General features: G+C 41.7%; 1 protein-coding gene across 1 annotated transcript in view; it reads left to right on the top strand.

Moving 5' to 3' along the window:
- The window catches only part of LOC124040330 (lissencephaly-1 homolog B-like), a 33,243-nt gene extending 16,150 nt beyond the window's left edge, over positions 1-17,093 (top strand). Inside the window, exons 2-11 of the mRNA XM_046357438.1 lie at positions 142-268; positions 2,607-2,691; positions 2,821-2,895; positions 4,809-5,015; positions 6,463-6,631; positions 6,894-6,996; positions 7,941-8,169; positions 8,282-8,383; positions 8,647-8,803; positions 15,828-17,093. Coding sequence (XP_046213394.1) covers positions 237-268; positions 2,607-2,691; positions 2,821-2,895; positions 4,809-5,015; positions 6,463-6,631; positions 6,894-6,996; positions 7,941-8,169; positions 8,282-8,383; positions 8,647-8,803; positions 15,828-15,901 — 1,233 coding nt within the window. The 5' untranslated portion in view covers positions 142-236 and the 3' untranslated portion in view covers positions 15,902-17,093. The remainder of the gene's footprint in view (positions 1-141; positions 269-2,606; positions 2,692-2,820; positions 2,896-4,808; positions 5,016-6,462; positions 6,632-6,893; positions 6,997-7,940; positions 8,170-8,281; positions 8,384-8,646; positions 8,804-15,827) is intronic.
- The last annotated feature ends 265 nt before the right edge of the window (positions 17,094-17,358 follow it).

Below are 17,358 nucleotides of genomic sequence, written 5' to 3'. Positions count from 1 at the left end.
CCGCATTGATTAGTAATCAAATTTTTCTGTCAATAACTGTAAACTAATTAAATTTTTCTTTCTTGCTCTCCCTCCACCTCTTTGTTTTGCTCTCTCCCCTTATTCTTGCCCTTGTATCCGCCCTTCTGTTTGGAGTACCAGTTGTAGTCTCTGAGGACTGAGCAGCTGACCTGAGGACCCCCCCCCCTACACCCTCACCCCTAGTCCAGAGGGCGAGAGCAGCCACTACAGCCACCATGGTGCTGTCACAGAGACAACGAGATGAACTGTGAGTACACGCACACACGACACAGGGTTTGTACAGTCATAAATCCTGGATAAGTTATGGAAAATGACTTGTTTTCCAGGCTTGTTGGATTCTAAACTTTGAACATTGAGATATTAAAGACATGATAGATCAGACGCATAGTATATAAAGGAGTGAGATCTGTAGAAAGACAGTGTGGCTGTGGAATGTGCTGGGTGGAAGGGAGGAGATCACAGGATTGCTATAGGGGAAACAGATGGACATCTGTGGATTAGGTAGAGGGGTTGAAGTCAGGTCAGATCCCCTGAAGGGAGTAATAAGGGTTTAGTATCCTGTTACCCTCTTCCTGTGGAACCTTAAGATGTAAGGATTGTCCAGAAGTGTCCAAAGTGGGGATATATATATATAAAATATATATGGCAGCATATATATTATTATATTATATATATATATCCCCACTTTGCACACTTCTGGACAATCCTTACATCTTAAGGTTCCACAGGAAGAGGGTAACATTTTATAAAGTGATGCTCCTTTTCCTGTCTGTCAATTACCAGATGTGCTTACAAGATCTCTTCTTGTCCAATTTGACAACTGAAAGTACTGCCACTCATCAGACTGTCAATTTAGTCTTGCCTATAGGCTAACTCTTATTGTGTGTAATTTGTTTTTGAAGAGTTTAGTTTGGCATGGTTTTGTTTCCCCTTGGTCATCAACTTGGATAAAGTCAAGGATATGTTTTGCATTATTCTAAAGGCATACTGCAACACGTAGCATGTTTTCCTTTCCCTTACAATAAATGTAATTTAGTCATAGCATTATAGTAAACAAAACGGCCCCATATCAACTTATTTTTACAAAGTAAAGTGTAACAGAGAATGCATCAACCCCCAAGTCGGTTGTGATATTAAGATGAGCGCCAACGATGATAAATCCGCATCGTTAAACGGTTGATCTAAATTATATCTACCTCTTCACCCTCTTCAGTTAGGCCTCATTTTAAAATTTGGTTGTTAAGAAACGTGCACAATTATCGCCCATTCGTCATCCATTTAGTGGGCTGGCATCGTTTGCTTTCCTTCGCTCGGATAGTCAAGGATAAATTTAGCATTATTCTAAAAGCCTACTGAAACACCTATCATTAGCAATAACGTTATAGTAAGTAAAAGTCCCGTCAGTTTCATTTTACAAAGTAAAATGTATATTCAAATTATATCAAACCACAAGGCGTATGGTCAAATTATTTGCTATAAACATGAATGACAAAGCTGATGAATATGTGAATCATTACAGTATATATAGTCTTTCTGAATTAAGTCAACCTCATATCAGTTAGGCCTAATTTTAAATTCAATTGTAAATTTAAGTGCACAATTTTCACCCATTCAATCATGTGTCCATTCAGTGAGGTGAGGGGAGGGAGACTCATTAGCGCCGGGCTGTGTACCAACGTGCGACAGCACGTTGTCTTGGCGGGTTAAGTTGGCAATAGGTCTGAGGTGAAGAAAAACGGTAAAGTTCTAAATACTTTTCTGTTTGTGATTTCAAAATTCTGACGTGAACAATGTAAAATAAATAATTTTTTACATTTACAAAATCAAATGTCAGTGGCCGTTGGCGTTTGGCGGTTCTAGTGTTTTTTTAAGCCTTGAGACAATTGAGACATGGATTGTGTATGTGTGCCATTCACAGGGTGGATGGGCAATACTACAGATTTAAGTGCCTTTGAACGGGGTATGGTTGTAAGTTCCAGGCGCTTCTTGGTTTTAGTCGCGTGTCTCCGTAGTATAGTACAGTCCAGTAGCTCTGCAGACAGGAAACGGCCTGTAGAAACACACTGCTCTCTGATGGCACACTGGGCCAAAGGTTGACCTCATAGACACACACCACATTCTCTCTGAAAGTGTGCCCAGCCGCACACATACTTGAACACACTCACTCACACAGGTTACACTGATCCAGCAGCCACTTGAGGAGTGCTGATGTCCTGCTGCTCATAAAACATTTAGCCCACATCAGAGAACGGAACCATGCTGCCACTTTATGCTTCTTCTGAGTGTTCCATCCCTCCAGCAGTCGTCATGTTTTCATGACGACCAGAAACACTGGCTGTGACTCATTCTTCAGCATTGTTTTCCTAGAGGAAACATTTCACTGGACACACACACACTTTTCTCATACAGTATTTAAGGAGGTATGGGAGCTACCTGCAATCAGAACACTGACTGAATGAAACATGCTGGGTTAAAACTGGATTTTGAGATTGTCACATACCCAGCATGATTATGAAGACAACCTTGGAATATAATGTGCATATTGACGGTTGTTTTGTGCTCTTTATTCTCTCTCTCTTTCTCAGAAACCGAGCGATAGGAGACTACCTCCGCTCAAACGGCTATGAAGAAGCCTATTCCACCTTCAAGAAAGAGACGGAGTTAGATATGGTAAGCAAACGCACGCACACTAACTTGCTCCAAAACTGCCACACTAACCTATTCTTAGATTTCCTTGCAATTATTTGAAACCTAGGAATCACGCTCTCATTTTTCAATTTCTGTCTCCTACTCCCACAGAATGAGGAGTTAGATAAGAAGTACGCTGGTCTTTTGGAGAAGAAATGGACCTCTGTCATCAGATTACAGAAGAAGGTGGGTTGACGTGACTTTTATGGTGTTATGGTATTTGGTGTGTGTGTAGATTTTCCATCCCATATTGGAATTGCAGATGGTTTTTAAGCTCTGATGCACTTTGCACCATTTTAACAGTTAAGAAAAAAAGTTATTTTGTGTCATGTTTTACTATATATACACTGCTCAAAAAAATAAAGGGAACACTTAAACAACACAATGTAACTCCAACTCAATCAAACTGTCCACTTAGGAAGCAACACTGATTGACAATAAATTTCACATGCTGTTGTGCAAATGGAATAGACAACAGGTGGAAATTATTGGCAATTAGCAAGACACCCCCAATAAAGGAGTGGTTCTGCAGGTGGGGACCACAGACCACTTCTCAGTTCCTATGCTTCCTGGCTGATGTTTTGGTCACTTTTGAATGCTGGCGGTGCTTTCACTCTAGTGGTAGCATGAGACGGAGTCTATAACCCACACAAGTGGCTCAGGTAGTGCAGCTCATCCAAGATGGTACATCAATGCGAGCTGTGGCAAGAAGGTTTGCTGTGTCTGTCAGCGTAGTGTCCAGAGCATTGAGGCGCTTCCAGGAGACAGGCCAGTACATCAGGAGACGTGGAGGAGGCCGTAGGAGGGCAACAACCCAGCAGCAGGACCGCTACCTCCGCCTTTGTGCAGGGAGGAGCAGGAGGAATACTGCCAGAGCCCTGCTAAATGACCTCCAGCAGGCCACAAATGTGCATGTGTCTGCTCAAACGGTCAGAAACAGACTCGTGGTATGAGGGCCCGACGTCCACAGGTGCTTTACAAGCCCAACACTGTGCAGGATGTTTTTCATTTGCCAGAGAACACCAAGATTGGCAAATTCGCCACTGGTGCCCTGTGCTCTTCTCAGATGAAAGCAGGTTCACACTGAGCACATGTGACAGTCTGGAGACTCCGTGGAGAACGTTCTGCTGCCTGCAACATCCTCCAGCATGACCGGTTTGGCGCTGGGTCAGTCACTGTGTGGGGTGGCATTTCTTTGGGGGGCCGCACAGCCCTCATGTGCTCGCCAGAGGTAGCCTGACTGCCATTCGGTACCGAGATGAGATCCTCAGACCCCTTGTGAGACCATATGCTGGTGCGGTTGGCCCTGGGTTCCTCCTAATGCAAGACAATGCTAGACCTCATGTGGCTGGAGTGTGTCAGCAGTTCCTGCAAGAGGAAGGCATTGATGCTAAGGACTGGCCCGTCCGTTCCCCAGACCTGAATCCAATTGAGCACATCTGGGACATCATGCCTCGCTCCATCCACCAACGCCACGTTGCACCACAGACTGTCCAGGAGTTGGCAGATGCTGTAGTCCAGGTCTGGGAGGAGACCATCCGCCACCTCATCAGGAGCATGCCCAGGCGTTGTAGGGAGGTCTTACAGGCACGTGGAGGCCACACACACACTACTGAGCCTCATTTTGACTTGTTTTAAGGACATTACATCAAAGTTGGATCAGCTTGTAGTGTGGTTTTCCACTTTAATTTTGAGTGTGCCTCCAAATCCAGACCTCCATGGGTTGATAAATTTGATTTCCATTGATAATTTGTTTGATTTTTTTTTTTGTCAGCACATTCAACTATGTAAAGAAAAAATGTATTTAATAAGAATATTTAATTCATTCAGATCTAGGATGTTATTTTAGTGTTCCCTTTATTTTTTTGAGCAGTGTAGGATGCTTTCTTGGCCAGGGCTCACTTGTACAATAGATGCAATTCTCAGTGTGACCTCTGGTTAAATAATCAATAAAAACGTGTGTGAAGAATGAGTGAAATAACTCTGTTGGAGAACCATAAACAACCAACTGAACTTTCATGTTTACTACTCTCTCATTGTCATCTTTTCCACACCTTTATCTTCACTCCCCTACCTTCTCCCATCCCTCTCTCCCCCAGGTGATGGAGCTGGAGTCTAAGCTGAACGAGGCCAAGGAGGAGATGACTCTAGGGGGTCCTGTGGCCCAGAAGAGGGATCCTAAGGAGTGGATCCCCCGTCCCCCAGAGAGATACGCCCTAAGCGGCCACCGCTCCCCCGTCACACGGGTTATCTTCCACCCGGTCTTCTCTGTCATGGTCACTGCTTCTGAGGACGCCACCATCAAGGTCTGTATGTGTCAATCATTTTCTAAGATCTTGGTGTACCAGGGAGCCATAGCTCTATGTAAGATACAATTTTATTTTATCTAGCACATATATACAGTTGCGGCCAAATATATTGGCACCCTTGCACTTTTCTTCAGTAATTCCCTATTTCTTCTAAAATCTGTAATTTAAATAATTGCTCTCCACACCTTGTTGGGTTTTCAACATTGCAGAACCAAATAGAATGTTGTTAAAGTAAGTTTACAAATTTAATTTAGAAAATAAAGTCGGGCACCCTAAATCTGGGGGAAATGTTCTGTGACCCAGTAATACAACATGTTAGCTCTTAGGTAGTACAGCACTGTGTTTACTGACGACTAAATGAATCATTCAATGAAAAGAACGCCCTCCTACAATCAAACATGGAGGTTTGATAATGCTGTGGGGCTGCTTTTGCCACCTCTCATACTGGAGGCTTTGAACGTGCACAGGGAATCATAAAACGCGGAGATAATCAGATCTTTTGGAGTCCAATATTCAACCCAGTGTCCAAAAACTGGATCTCTATTGGAGGTTGTGGGTGTTCCAGCAGGACAACGACTCCAAACACACATCAAAAATCACCCAAGAATGGTTTAAGAAGAAACACTGGATTGTTCTGGAGTGGCCAACCAAGAGTCCAGCTCTGAATCACATCCAAAAACCTATGGCGAGATCGGAAAACAGCAGTTGGTGGAGAGCACCCCTCAAACAGTGAATAATTAGTGCAGCATGCTGCTGAAGAGTGGGCCAAATTGCCAGTAGAATTGTGCAGCAAGCTCATTGAAGGCTACAGGAAGCGTTTGCCTGCGCTTATCTTGCCCAAAGGCTGTGAAACCAGGTACTAGCTCTGGGGTGCCAATAACCTTGTTCAAGCCATTTGTGTTCACTTTTAAAATTCAATTTGCAAACTTACGTTAGATATCTCTGCAGCTGCTATTCCTCCCCTTCATCTTCTCGATATCCTGTCTTCTATTCTTTCTCTCCTCTTCCTCTCTCCTTTTCACTCGCTCCCTTCTTTCCCCCGCTCTTGTTCTTCTCACGCTCTCCCTCCTTATCTTTCCTCTTTATCACTGTCGAGATGGGGTGATGCTCTGGTAACCGGGACAACGCTGGTAGAGCATGGAGCACTGCACCCTGAGATGCATGTGAATCTCATCCTGCTCTCAACTTCTTCCTCTCTTTGCTTTGTGCTCTTTTATTTCTCTTGTAAGTCGCTCTGGATAAGAGCGTCTGCTAAATGACTTAAATGTAATGTAAATGTCTTGTAACACTCACTCTTATGCATTGACCCAGAATAAGTTTATCGCCCTGTCATGTTGAAAAATGTTTCAAATGACTGTGTGTGTGTGTGTGTGTGTGTGTGTGTGTGTGTGTGTGTGTGTGTGTGTGTGTGTGTGTGTGTGTGTGTGTGTGTGTCTTGCTCTAGGTGTGGGACTATGAGGCAGGGGACTTTGAGCGGACACTGAAGGGTCATACAGACTCTGTCCAGGACATCTCCTTTGACCAGACGGGCAAGCTGCTGGCCTCCTGCTCTGCAGACATGACCATCAAGCTGTGGGACTTCCAGGGCTTTGAGTGCATCCGCACCATGCACGGTGAGGGTCTGGGTGGGTGTCTGTTGTGTTCCTCCAAGTGGTACAACAGCAAACAAGCACTATTACCCAATGTGCACCTACCGACACTGTTAGTGTACTTACGTGGTTACTTCAACAGTGTACTTATGTGATAGAAATAGAATGATTCTATCTTTGGTTACTACAATGTAATTACTGTGGTGTACTAGGTATTGTAAAGTCATATTTTTTTTGTATTAGCCTTACTGATGTTACTTTCCTGTTTCCGGTTTGTCTGTTTCAGGTCATGACCACAACGTGTCTTCTGTAGCCATCATGCCCAATGGAGACCACATAGTCTCTGCCTCCAGAGACAAGACCATCAAGATGTGGGAGGTGGCCACTGGGTGAGACACACACACTTATCAGGTGCTGAAATACTGTATCTCTTGTTATATTAGTCCAGTGAAGAGATGTTCCAACGCATCCATACTGACACATTCTGGTGTCTAGTATTACGGTTTTGCTGGAGAAGTGTGTGTTTGTCTAGCTACGCTACATATCCAAAAGTATGTGGACACATTTTGAAAATCTCATTCCAAAATCATGGGCTTTTATATAGAGTTGGTCTCCCCTTTGCTTCAGTGGAGTTGTCAGGGCTTTGTCCAGGCCAATCATGTTCTTCCACACCGATCTCTACAAACATTTCTGTATGGACCTCGCTTTATGCACGGGGGCATTGTCATGCTGAAACAGGAAAGGGCCTTCCTCAGATTGTTGCCACAAAGTTGGAAGCACAGAATTGCGTATGCTGTAGTGTTAAAGTTTCCCTTCACTGGAACGAAGGGGCCTAGCCCGAACCATGAAAAACAGCCCCAGACCATTATTCCTCCTCCACCAAACTGTACAGTTGGCACTATGCATTCGGCCAGGTAGCGTTCTCCTGGCATCTGCCAAACCCAGATTCGACTGCCAGATGGTGAAGAATGATTCATCACTCCAGAGAACTTGTTCCCACTGCTCCAGAGTCCATTGGCGACGAGCTTTGCACCTCTCCAGCCGACACTTGGCATTGCACATGGTGATCTTACTGTAGGCTTGTGTGCGTGCGGCTGCTCGGCCATGGAAACCAATTTCATGATGCTCCTGACGAACAGTTCTAGTGCTGACGTTGCTTTCAGTGGCAGTTTGGAACTCTGTAGTAAGTGTTGCAACTGAGGACAGACGATTTTCCTCGATTTTACACGCCTCTCGGCAACGGGTGTGGCTGAAATAATAGCCGAATCAACTAATTGGAAGTATGTCCATATACTTTTGTGTGTAACTTGGTCGAGTCGGTTTCTTTTTCTAGGTATTGTGTGAAGACATTCACAGGCCACAGAGAATGGGTGAGGATGGTCCGGCCCAACCAGGATGGTTCTCTTATCGCCAGCTGTTCCAACGACCAGACGGTGCGTGTGTGGGTGGCCGCCTCCAAGGAGTGTAAGGCTGAGCTGCGGGAGCACGAACACGTGGTGGAGTGTATTGCCTGGGCCCCCGATACCGCTCACCCCACTATCCTGGAGGCTACTGGCTCAGAGGTGAGGAGAACCTCTATACTATGTGAGGTATTTTGAAATGATGACACGTGTTTCGGCAATACAACTTGTTTTTTGTTCATGTTTATAAGCATTTTTTCTTTACTCTCTGTAGAGTAAGAAGAGTGGGAAGCCCGGCCCATTCCTTCTCTCCGGCTCTAGAGATAAGACCATCAAGATGTGGGACATCAGCACTGGCATGTGCCTTATGACTCTGGTAAGTGTGTGTGTGCGCACCTTTTACTATAGTTGTTTGCACCAGAAGTCCCCAAGAATAGTAAACCAACACCGTTAGAGAAGTGGGGACATTTTGCTGGTCCTCATTTGTAAAAAGGCTATTTTGGGGTTAAGGTTAGGGGAAGTAGGATTTTGTTCGTTACCTTCCCCTCAGGTAGCACGATTGCTCATGATAACTGGGTATGTGAGGATGTCCAAAGCAGGTTTTGTTTCTCAGGTTGGTTGTGTGTGTTCTCCCTCTAGGTGGGTCATGATAACTGGGTGCGTGGTGTGTTGGTGCACCCTGGAGGCAGGTTCATAGTGAGCTGTGCTGATGATAAGACTCTGAGGATCTGGGACTACAAGAACAAGCGCTGCATGAAGACCCTGTGTGCCCACGAACACTTTGTTACCTCTCTGGGTAAGACTGTCTGTCTGTGCATTCCCTTAAATATTGTAGAACTAGTCAAACCCACCTGTTTGTGTGTGCGTAATCGCCAACACTTCTGCCAGTTCCACAGTTCTACCTCCACCCAGTCCATCATCAGGGTTCGTACGGTCATAAAAATTCTGGGAAAGTCATGGAATTTTTTATGGTTGTTTCCAGGCTTAGAAAATGATAAAATCCTAAACGTTTTGGAAAAGTTATTAACATACATCGCTAAATTTTCATGTCATTTATTTAGGCACAGTTTAAATCTATATTTTATCAATCAAATAAAAATCAACATATCAGCGAGGATCGGAATGACACTGCGCGCGTCACCTGCATGTGTGAGAGACGAGTGGGCCGTTGCTCATGTGAATCGAAATAATAATTTGTGAATTGCGAATCATAGTTTCTGGAAAAAACGATTAATGTCGTCTTCTGGATTCTGTGGCTTCAACTTGTTTTGTAGATACTTCCAGTTGATTTGGGCATCCAATGAATGGGATATTGCCCCGCTTTACCGTTTCCAGGTTGTTAAAGCCTGAATTCAAAATTCATTACATTGAGATTTTGTCACTGATCTACACCCAATACCCGTAATGTCAAAGTGGAATTTTGTTTGTGGAACATTTTAGAAATTAATAAAAAATGTAAAGCTGAAATGTCTTTAGTCAATAAGTATTCAACCCCGTTGTTATGGCAAGCTTAAAGTTCAGGTGTAAAATGTGCTTAACGAATTGCATAATAAGTTGCATGGACTCATTCCGTGTTCAATAATAGTGGTTAACATGATTTTTGAATGACTGCCCCATCTCTGTACCACTTATGTACAATTATCTTTAAGGTCCCTCAATCGAGTAGTGAATTTCAAGCACAGATTCAACCACGAAGACCAGGGAGGTTTTTCAATGCCTTGTGAAGAAGGGCACTGATTGGTAGAGGTGTAAAAATACAATAATGCAGATGCTGAATATCCCTTTTGAGCATGGTGAAGTTATTCATTAATTTCACCTTGAGGCCAATGGTGATTTTAAAACCGTTAAGAGTTTAATGGTTGTGATAGGACAACTGAGGGTGGATCACCAACATTGTAGTTACTCCACAATACTAGCCTAAATCACAGAGTGAAAAGGAAGGCTGTACCGAATAGAAATCAATATTCCAAAACATTCCTCGTGTTCCTCGCAACAAGGCACTTTGACATGTGCGATCACATATTTGTGATCATTGTTGAGTTTTTGTTTGATCCCTGCCATTCTGAAAAGCATCTAAACAATGTTTTGTACTTGATTGGAAATAAAGGTCTTTACAGCCAAACACAAATGAGCAAGCTTATAGCTGGACTTGTTTACAATGTAACATCTCTGGTGAGCACAAGGGAGAAATGTAATATTGTTTAGAAAAGAGGTGCGCGTCGGCTAAGCTAACAGCAGATAAATTCTTTATGATGGCAGCCATGTTAAGTTTGACTAGCAAAAACTCCCTAACCACAGAATGCCATTCACTATAAAATGCAAATAAGTCAAAAATGGCTGTGGACATTGCCTTAAAAATATGAACTTAGTTTGGCCACTTTTCAGCATATTCCAAATCTTCGATGTACATGTTTGTGTATACAAGAACTGGAACACTTTTTTGACAAATCACAAAACAAATAAAATGTTATGATCTCGCAGATCATCATGCTAAATACAAGCCTACTGCCTAGCCTAACCGTAGCGCGAAAGCTAAACCGGGATAAAACCTTTTTTTGGGGGGGGGGGGGCACATTCAAAGGAACTGGGAAATTTCCGACTTCAGTGCGTCCAAGACAACTGGGAATTCGGAAAAAACGAGACTGGGAAAATCGTTATGAATGGTCATCCAACTCGGAATTCCACCTTGAACTCAGGCCTCTTTCTACAGCTTCGACTTGAAGATCACTGACATCATGATTTGTTTATTGCCGAATTCCCAGTTGTCTTGAAAGCACCATAAGTCGGTCGCATGAAAAATTCCTTGTTGTAACATCTTTGGTCTGACAGACACTTACGTGACAACCAGAATGTATTGTATGATGTCAACAAACATGACGCCCCACATAGCTGGCAAATAGCTTAGCATTTGCTCATCATAATCAGTAGAACCTTCAAAAGTATTTTACATATGTGTCCATTACAATCTATGCAAGAATTGGAATGCCTGACTTGTCACCAGTATTTGAAAATGTGAATAAAACCGTAAATACATTATGCTCCATACATATGGTATGCTACAGTAGAAACAACAAATTGATATACAGAAAATAAGCCACTTCCTTTTTGATAGGAACGCACACATGTCCACAATTTGTAAGGAAAACAACAATGAAGACCATGCGGGTTGCCAGTCATAAAATGTGCTGGGGGGAAAAGTTTGCATGGCCTGTTCTGACTAGAGATGCGCAATGTCTTCATACATGATCTGGGGAAACACTAGGGAAGTGCTTTGGCTCTCATTGAAGAAATAAGTTTTGTCCGGCTCAGTAAAGCCTCAAACATAAATTGTCTGCAACAGTGAAATGCTTCTCATGTGAATTAATGGGGTGGAACACACCTCAATTCAAACTGTTAGAAAATAATTTTAAATTGACAAGTTGAACAGCCTAAAGATAATTAGCAGGCAATGTGCCTTTAGTTTGAGGTCAACGCGGGTTATAACTGTCCTGGCAACATCCCTACGGTGAAGCATGGTGGTGGAAGCATCATGCTGTGGGGATGTTTTTCAGCTGCAGGGACTGGGAGACTCGTCAGGATCGAGGGAAAGATGAGTAAAGTACAGATATCCTTGATGAAAACCTGCTCCAGAGCGTTCAGGACCTCAGACTGGGGAGAAGGTTCACCTTCCAACAGGACAACGATCCTGAGCACACTGCAGTAGTGGCTTCGGGACAAGTCTCTGAATGTCCTTGAGTTGGCCCAGCCAGAGCCCGGACTTGAACCCGATTGAACATCTCTGGAGAGACCTGAAAATAGCTGTGCAGCGACGCTCCCCACCAACCTGACAGAGCTTGAGAGGACTTGTAGAGAAGAATGGAGGAAATTCCCCAAATACAGGTGTACCAAGCTTGTAGCGGCATACCCAAGAAGACTTGAGGCTGTAATCGCTGCCAAAGGTGCTTCAACAAAGTACTGAGTTAAAAGGTCTGAATACTTATGTAAATGTTACGTTTTATTTAATAGTTTTTTTGCCAGAATTTCTAAACTTGTTTTTGCATTAAGGGGTATTGTGTCCTGGGGGGGGTCATCCGAATACTTTCCGAATGCACTGTTTCTATTTCATTTTCAATTAATATGGAAACATGTCTAAATGTTTTCACTGTGTCATTACGGGGTATTGTGTGTAGATGGGTGAGAGAAAAAAATAATATTATAATATATATAATATATATATAATATAATATAATATATATTTATATATATATTTATTTATATAAATATAATATATATTTATATATATTTATTTATATATTTATATATATTTATTTATATATTTATATATATTTATTTATATATTTATATATATTTATATATATTTATTTATATATTTATATATATTTATTTATATATTTATATATATTTATTTATATTTATTTATATATTTATATATATTTATTTATATATATATATATATATATATATATATATATATATATATATATATTTATATATATTATTTATTTATTTATTTATATATATATATATTTATATATATATATATATATATATTTATATATATATATATATATATATTTATATATTTATATATATATATATATATATATATATTTATATATTTATATATTTATATATATATATATTTATATATTTATATATATTATTTATATATTTATATATTTATATATTTATATATTTATTTATATATATTTATATATTTATATTATTTATATATTTATTTATATATTTATTTATATATTTATATATTTATATATTTATATATTTATATATTTTATATATTTATATATATATATTTATTTATATATTTATATATATTTATATATTTATTTATATATTTATATTTATTTATATATATTTATTTATTTATATATATATATATTTATTTATATATATACTAAAATATATAAATATATATATACTAAAATATATAAATATATATATACTAAAATATGTACGCAACATAGAACAATTTCCAAATTATAGTTCATATAAAGAAATCACCCAATTGAAATCCAATTTGTAAGTCGCTCTGGATAAGAGCGTCTGCTAAATGACTTAAATGTAAATGTAAATGAAATACACTGCTCAAAAAAATAAAGGGAACACTAAAATAACACATCCTAGATCTGAATGAATGAAATATTTTTATTAACTACTTTTTTCTTTACATAGTCTGATGTGCTGACAACAAAATCACTGAAAAATTATCAATGGAAATCAAATTTATCAAGGGGGAGTGAAGATAAAGGTGTGGAAAAGATGACGACGAGAGTAGTAGTAAACATGATAGTTCAGTTGATTGTTTATGGTTCTCCAACAGAGTTATTTCACTCATACTCCACACATGTTTTTATTGATTATTTAACCAGGGGACACACTGAGAATTACATCTATTGTACAAGTGAGCCCTGGCCAAGAAAGCATCTTTCACTGCTCAAAAAAATAAAGGGAACACTAAAATAACACGTCCTAGATCTGAATGAATTAAATACTTTTTTTCTTTATATAGTTGAATGTGCTGACATCAAAAATCACACAAATCATCAATGGAAATCAAATTTATCAACCCATGGAGGTCTGGATTTGGAGTCACACTTAAAATTAAAGTGGAAAACCACACTACAGGCTGTTCCAACTTTGATGTAATGTCCTTAAAACAAGTCAAAATGAGGCTCAGTAGTGTGTGTGGCCTCCACGTGCCTGTATGACCTCCCTACAACGCCTGGGCATGCTCCTGATGAGGTAGCGGATGGTCTCCTGAGGGATCTCCTCCCAGACCTGGACTAAAGCATCCGCCAACTCCTGGACAGTCTGTGGTGCAACGTGGCGTTGGTGGATGGAGCGAGACATGATGTCCCAGATGTGTTCAATTGGATTCAGGTCTGGGGAACGGGCCTTCCTCTTGCAGGAATTGCTGACACACTCCAGCCACATGAGGTCTAGCATTGTCTTGCATTAGGAGGAACCCAGGGCCAACCGCACCAGCATATGGTCTCACAAGGGGTCTGAGGATCTCATCTCGGTACCTAATGGCAGTCAGGCTTCCTCTGGCGAGCACATGGAGGGCTGTGCGGCTCCCCCAAAGAAATGCCACCCCACACCATGACTGACCCACCGCCAAACCGGTCATGCTGGAGGATGTTGCAGGCAGCATAACGTTCTCCACGGCATCTCCAGACTGTCACGTCTGTCACGTGCTCAGTGTGAACCTGCTTTCATCTGAGAAGAGCACAGGGCGCCAGTGGCGAATTTGCCAATCTTGGTGTTCTCTGGCAAATGCCAAACGTCCTGCACGGTGTTTGGCTGTAAGCACAACCCCCACCTGTGGACGTCGGGCCCTCATACCACCCTCATTGAGTCTGTTTCTGACCGTTTGAGCAGACACATGCACATTTGTGGCCTGCTGTGGAGGTCTTTTTACAGGGCTCTGGCAGTGCTCCTCCTTGCACAAAGGCAGAGGTAGCGGTCCTGCTGCTGGGTTGTTGCCTTCCTACCGTCTCCTCCACGTCTCCTGATGTACTGGCCTGTCTCCTGGTCACGCCTCCATGCTCTGGACACTATGCTGACAGAAACCGCAAACCTTCTTGCCACAGCTCGCATTGATGTGCCATCCTGGATGAGCTGCACTACCTGAGCCACTTGTGTGGGTTGTAGACTCCGTCTCATGATACCACTAGAATGAAAGCACCGCCAGCATTCAAAAGTGACCGAAACATCAGCCAGGAAGCATAGGAACTGAGAACTGGTCTGTAGTCACCAGCTGCAGAACCACTCCTTTATTGGGGGTGTCTTGCTAATTGCCTATAATTTCCACCTGTTGTCTATTCCATTTGCACAACAGCATGTGAAATTTATTGTCAGTGTTGCTTCCTAAGTGGACAGTTTGATTGAGTTGGAGTTACATTGTGTTAAGTGTTCCCTTTATTTGTTTGAGCAGTGTACATTCATTAGGCCCTAATCTATGGATTTCACATGACTGGGCCAGGGCGCAGCCATGGTTAGGCCTGGGAGTGGGTAGGCCCACCCACATGGGAGCCAGGCCCAGCCAATCAGAATGTGTTTTTCCCCACAAAAGGGCTTCATTACTCCTCAGTTTCATCAGCTGTCTGGTTGACTGGTCTCAGATGATCCACCTGGTGAAGAAGCAGGATGTGGAGGTCCTGTACTGGTGTGGTTGCACGTGGTCTGCAGTTCTGTGGCTGGTTGGACGTACTACCAAATTCTCTAAAACAATGTTTGAGGCGCCTGATGGTAGAGAAATTAACATTAAATGCTCTGGCAACAGTTCTGGTCGATATTCCTGCAGTCAGCATTCCAATTGCACACTCCCTCAAAATTGAGACATCTGTGGTATTGTGACAACTGCACATTTAAGTGGCCTTTTGTCCCCAGCATAAGGTGTACCTGTGTAATGATCATGCTATTTAATCAGCTTCTTGATATGCCACACCTGTCAGGTGGATGGATTATTTTGGCAAAGGAGAAATGCTCACTAACAAGGATGTGCACTAATTTGTTTACAAAATTTGAGAAATAAGCTTTTTGTGTGTGAACATTTCTGGCATCTTTTATTTTAGCTCAGGAAACATGGGACCAGGACTTTACATGTTTATATTTTTGTTCAGTATGCTTTATTCATATTTATTTCAGGTTATTCCACATTTTGCTGTGTTACAAGTCTAGGGTTATGAATATTTTCTGAAGGCACTGTTTACATCAAGGGTGGTCAAACCATCTTCCCGGAGAGCAAATAGGTGCAACCTTTTATTCCAGTCTGTATTTGTATTTTTTTTCTCTAGATATGCACCGGACTGCTCCCTACGTGGTGACTGGCAGCGTTGATCAGACAGTCAAAGTGTGGGAGTGTCGCTGAGTCTGCCTGCTACCTCCCTCTCCTCATCTTCCTCTCTACCCTCCAACCACAGCCCTATACACCCCCCCCAATCTCCTGCTCTTCTCTTCCAGAAGCAGCATTAGTGCTCCCCTAAATAGCAGCCACTCCTCCCCTACTCACCACCTCTATCCTCCAACCACAGCCCTATACCCCCTCCTACCCACAATCCAACACTTTCTCTCTGACACTCACCTAAGCCCAACCTCTCGCACTCTATACCATTGTTATCCAGGCTTTGCCCCTCATCTCCCGGCCCTGTTTTAAAATAAATATTGATTGTCCTTTTATGTAAATTATTCTGGATGTAGAGTATGCTTAATAAATATTACACACACATTCTCTCGCACACACACACTAAAAGAAAAAAATCAGTATTCCTTGGCTAGTGATTTCTCAAAAAACGTGCATACTGTAAATTTGCCATGACATGGGGGTCAAAGGGTAAATGGTTCCTGTGTCCTTCCCCAGTGGATGCTGGGTAATTGTGACTGTGCACATAAACCAATCACGTCTGTTCTTTAAGGGTTTGGTTTGGGTTTTATTTAGTTTCTTCCTGCCACTGTTATTCTGACGCTACCTAGGAGAGAGAGAAGAGTGTGAAAGGAAGAAAATTGTGACTTGAGGAGTAGAATAAGAGATGAATGGTAGTGTCTGTGCGTACTTTGTGTAGTCTGTGTGTATGGCGGTAGAGAATAGAGGTTGTGTGTGTGGAGGCAAGGCATTCTGTCCCACTGTTTATACTCCCTCTCACTTACTGGTAACTGACTGGCTTCAAGTAGATACTCGCAAGGCTCTTAAAGATCCCTATGCTGTAAAGAACACACACAAATGAAGACTTTATCTCGCTCCGTCATACACACACTTCAAGGAAGATGCATAGGTGAGCAGACTCTTATATTTGTGTTACACACACACCAAATACATACACAAACTTCTGCTGTTGTGTGTCCCAAGAGCACCCCATGCCCACTCATTCTCTGCTGTGTCTGCCTTGTTAACCCTCTTGAGGTGTCCCTCACCAAGGGATTTCCTTCTGCTTTCTGAACTCTTACTGCTCTATTTGTCACATACTCACACAGATGCACATAAGCACAGTAAACTTGTGTTCCAATATATCTGTATGTGATTGTTTGCAACATAAAAATATCTGTAAATATAATATTGGCCTTGTCATGTGTGCTTTTATTTTTATTATAAGGAGGTATGCACATTTTGCACAGCCTGGGGACGCCAAACTACGCAAGTGGAGTTTGCTGTTGTAATCGAGTACTGTAGAGCTCAGAGGCTGAGACTGTCTCCACTAACTAAAACAAAAGATAAGGAAAAAGTGTCAGATAAGTAATGATTTCTCAGACAGCGCCATAAACTTCCATTTGCCTCATGCAAATTGCTATGGAAATTTTATAATGTAGGTCTCTAAGCCCTTTTATATCCCA

This window comes from Oncorhynchus gorbuscha, linkage group LG01, assembly GCF_021184085.1.
Source record: "Oncorhynchus gorbuscha isolate QuinsamMale2020 ecotype Even-year linkage group LG01, OgorEven_v1.0, whole genome shotgun sequence".
Lineage (NCBI taxonomy): Eukaryota > Metazoa > Chordata > Actinopteri > Salmoniformes > Salmonidae > Oncorhynchus > Oncorhynchus gorbuscha.
This window is presented reverse-complemented; position numbering and strand designations above follow the sequence as displayed.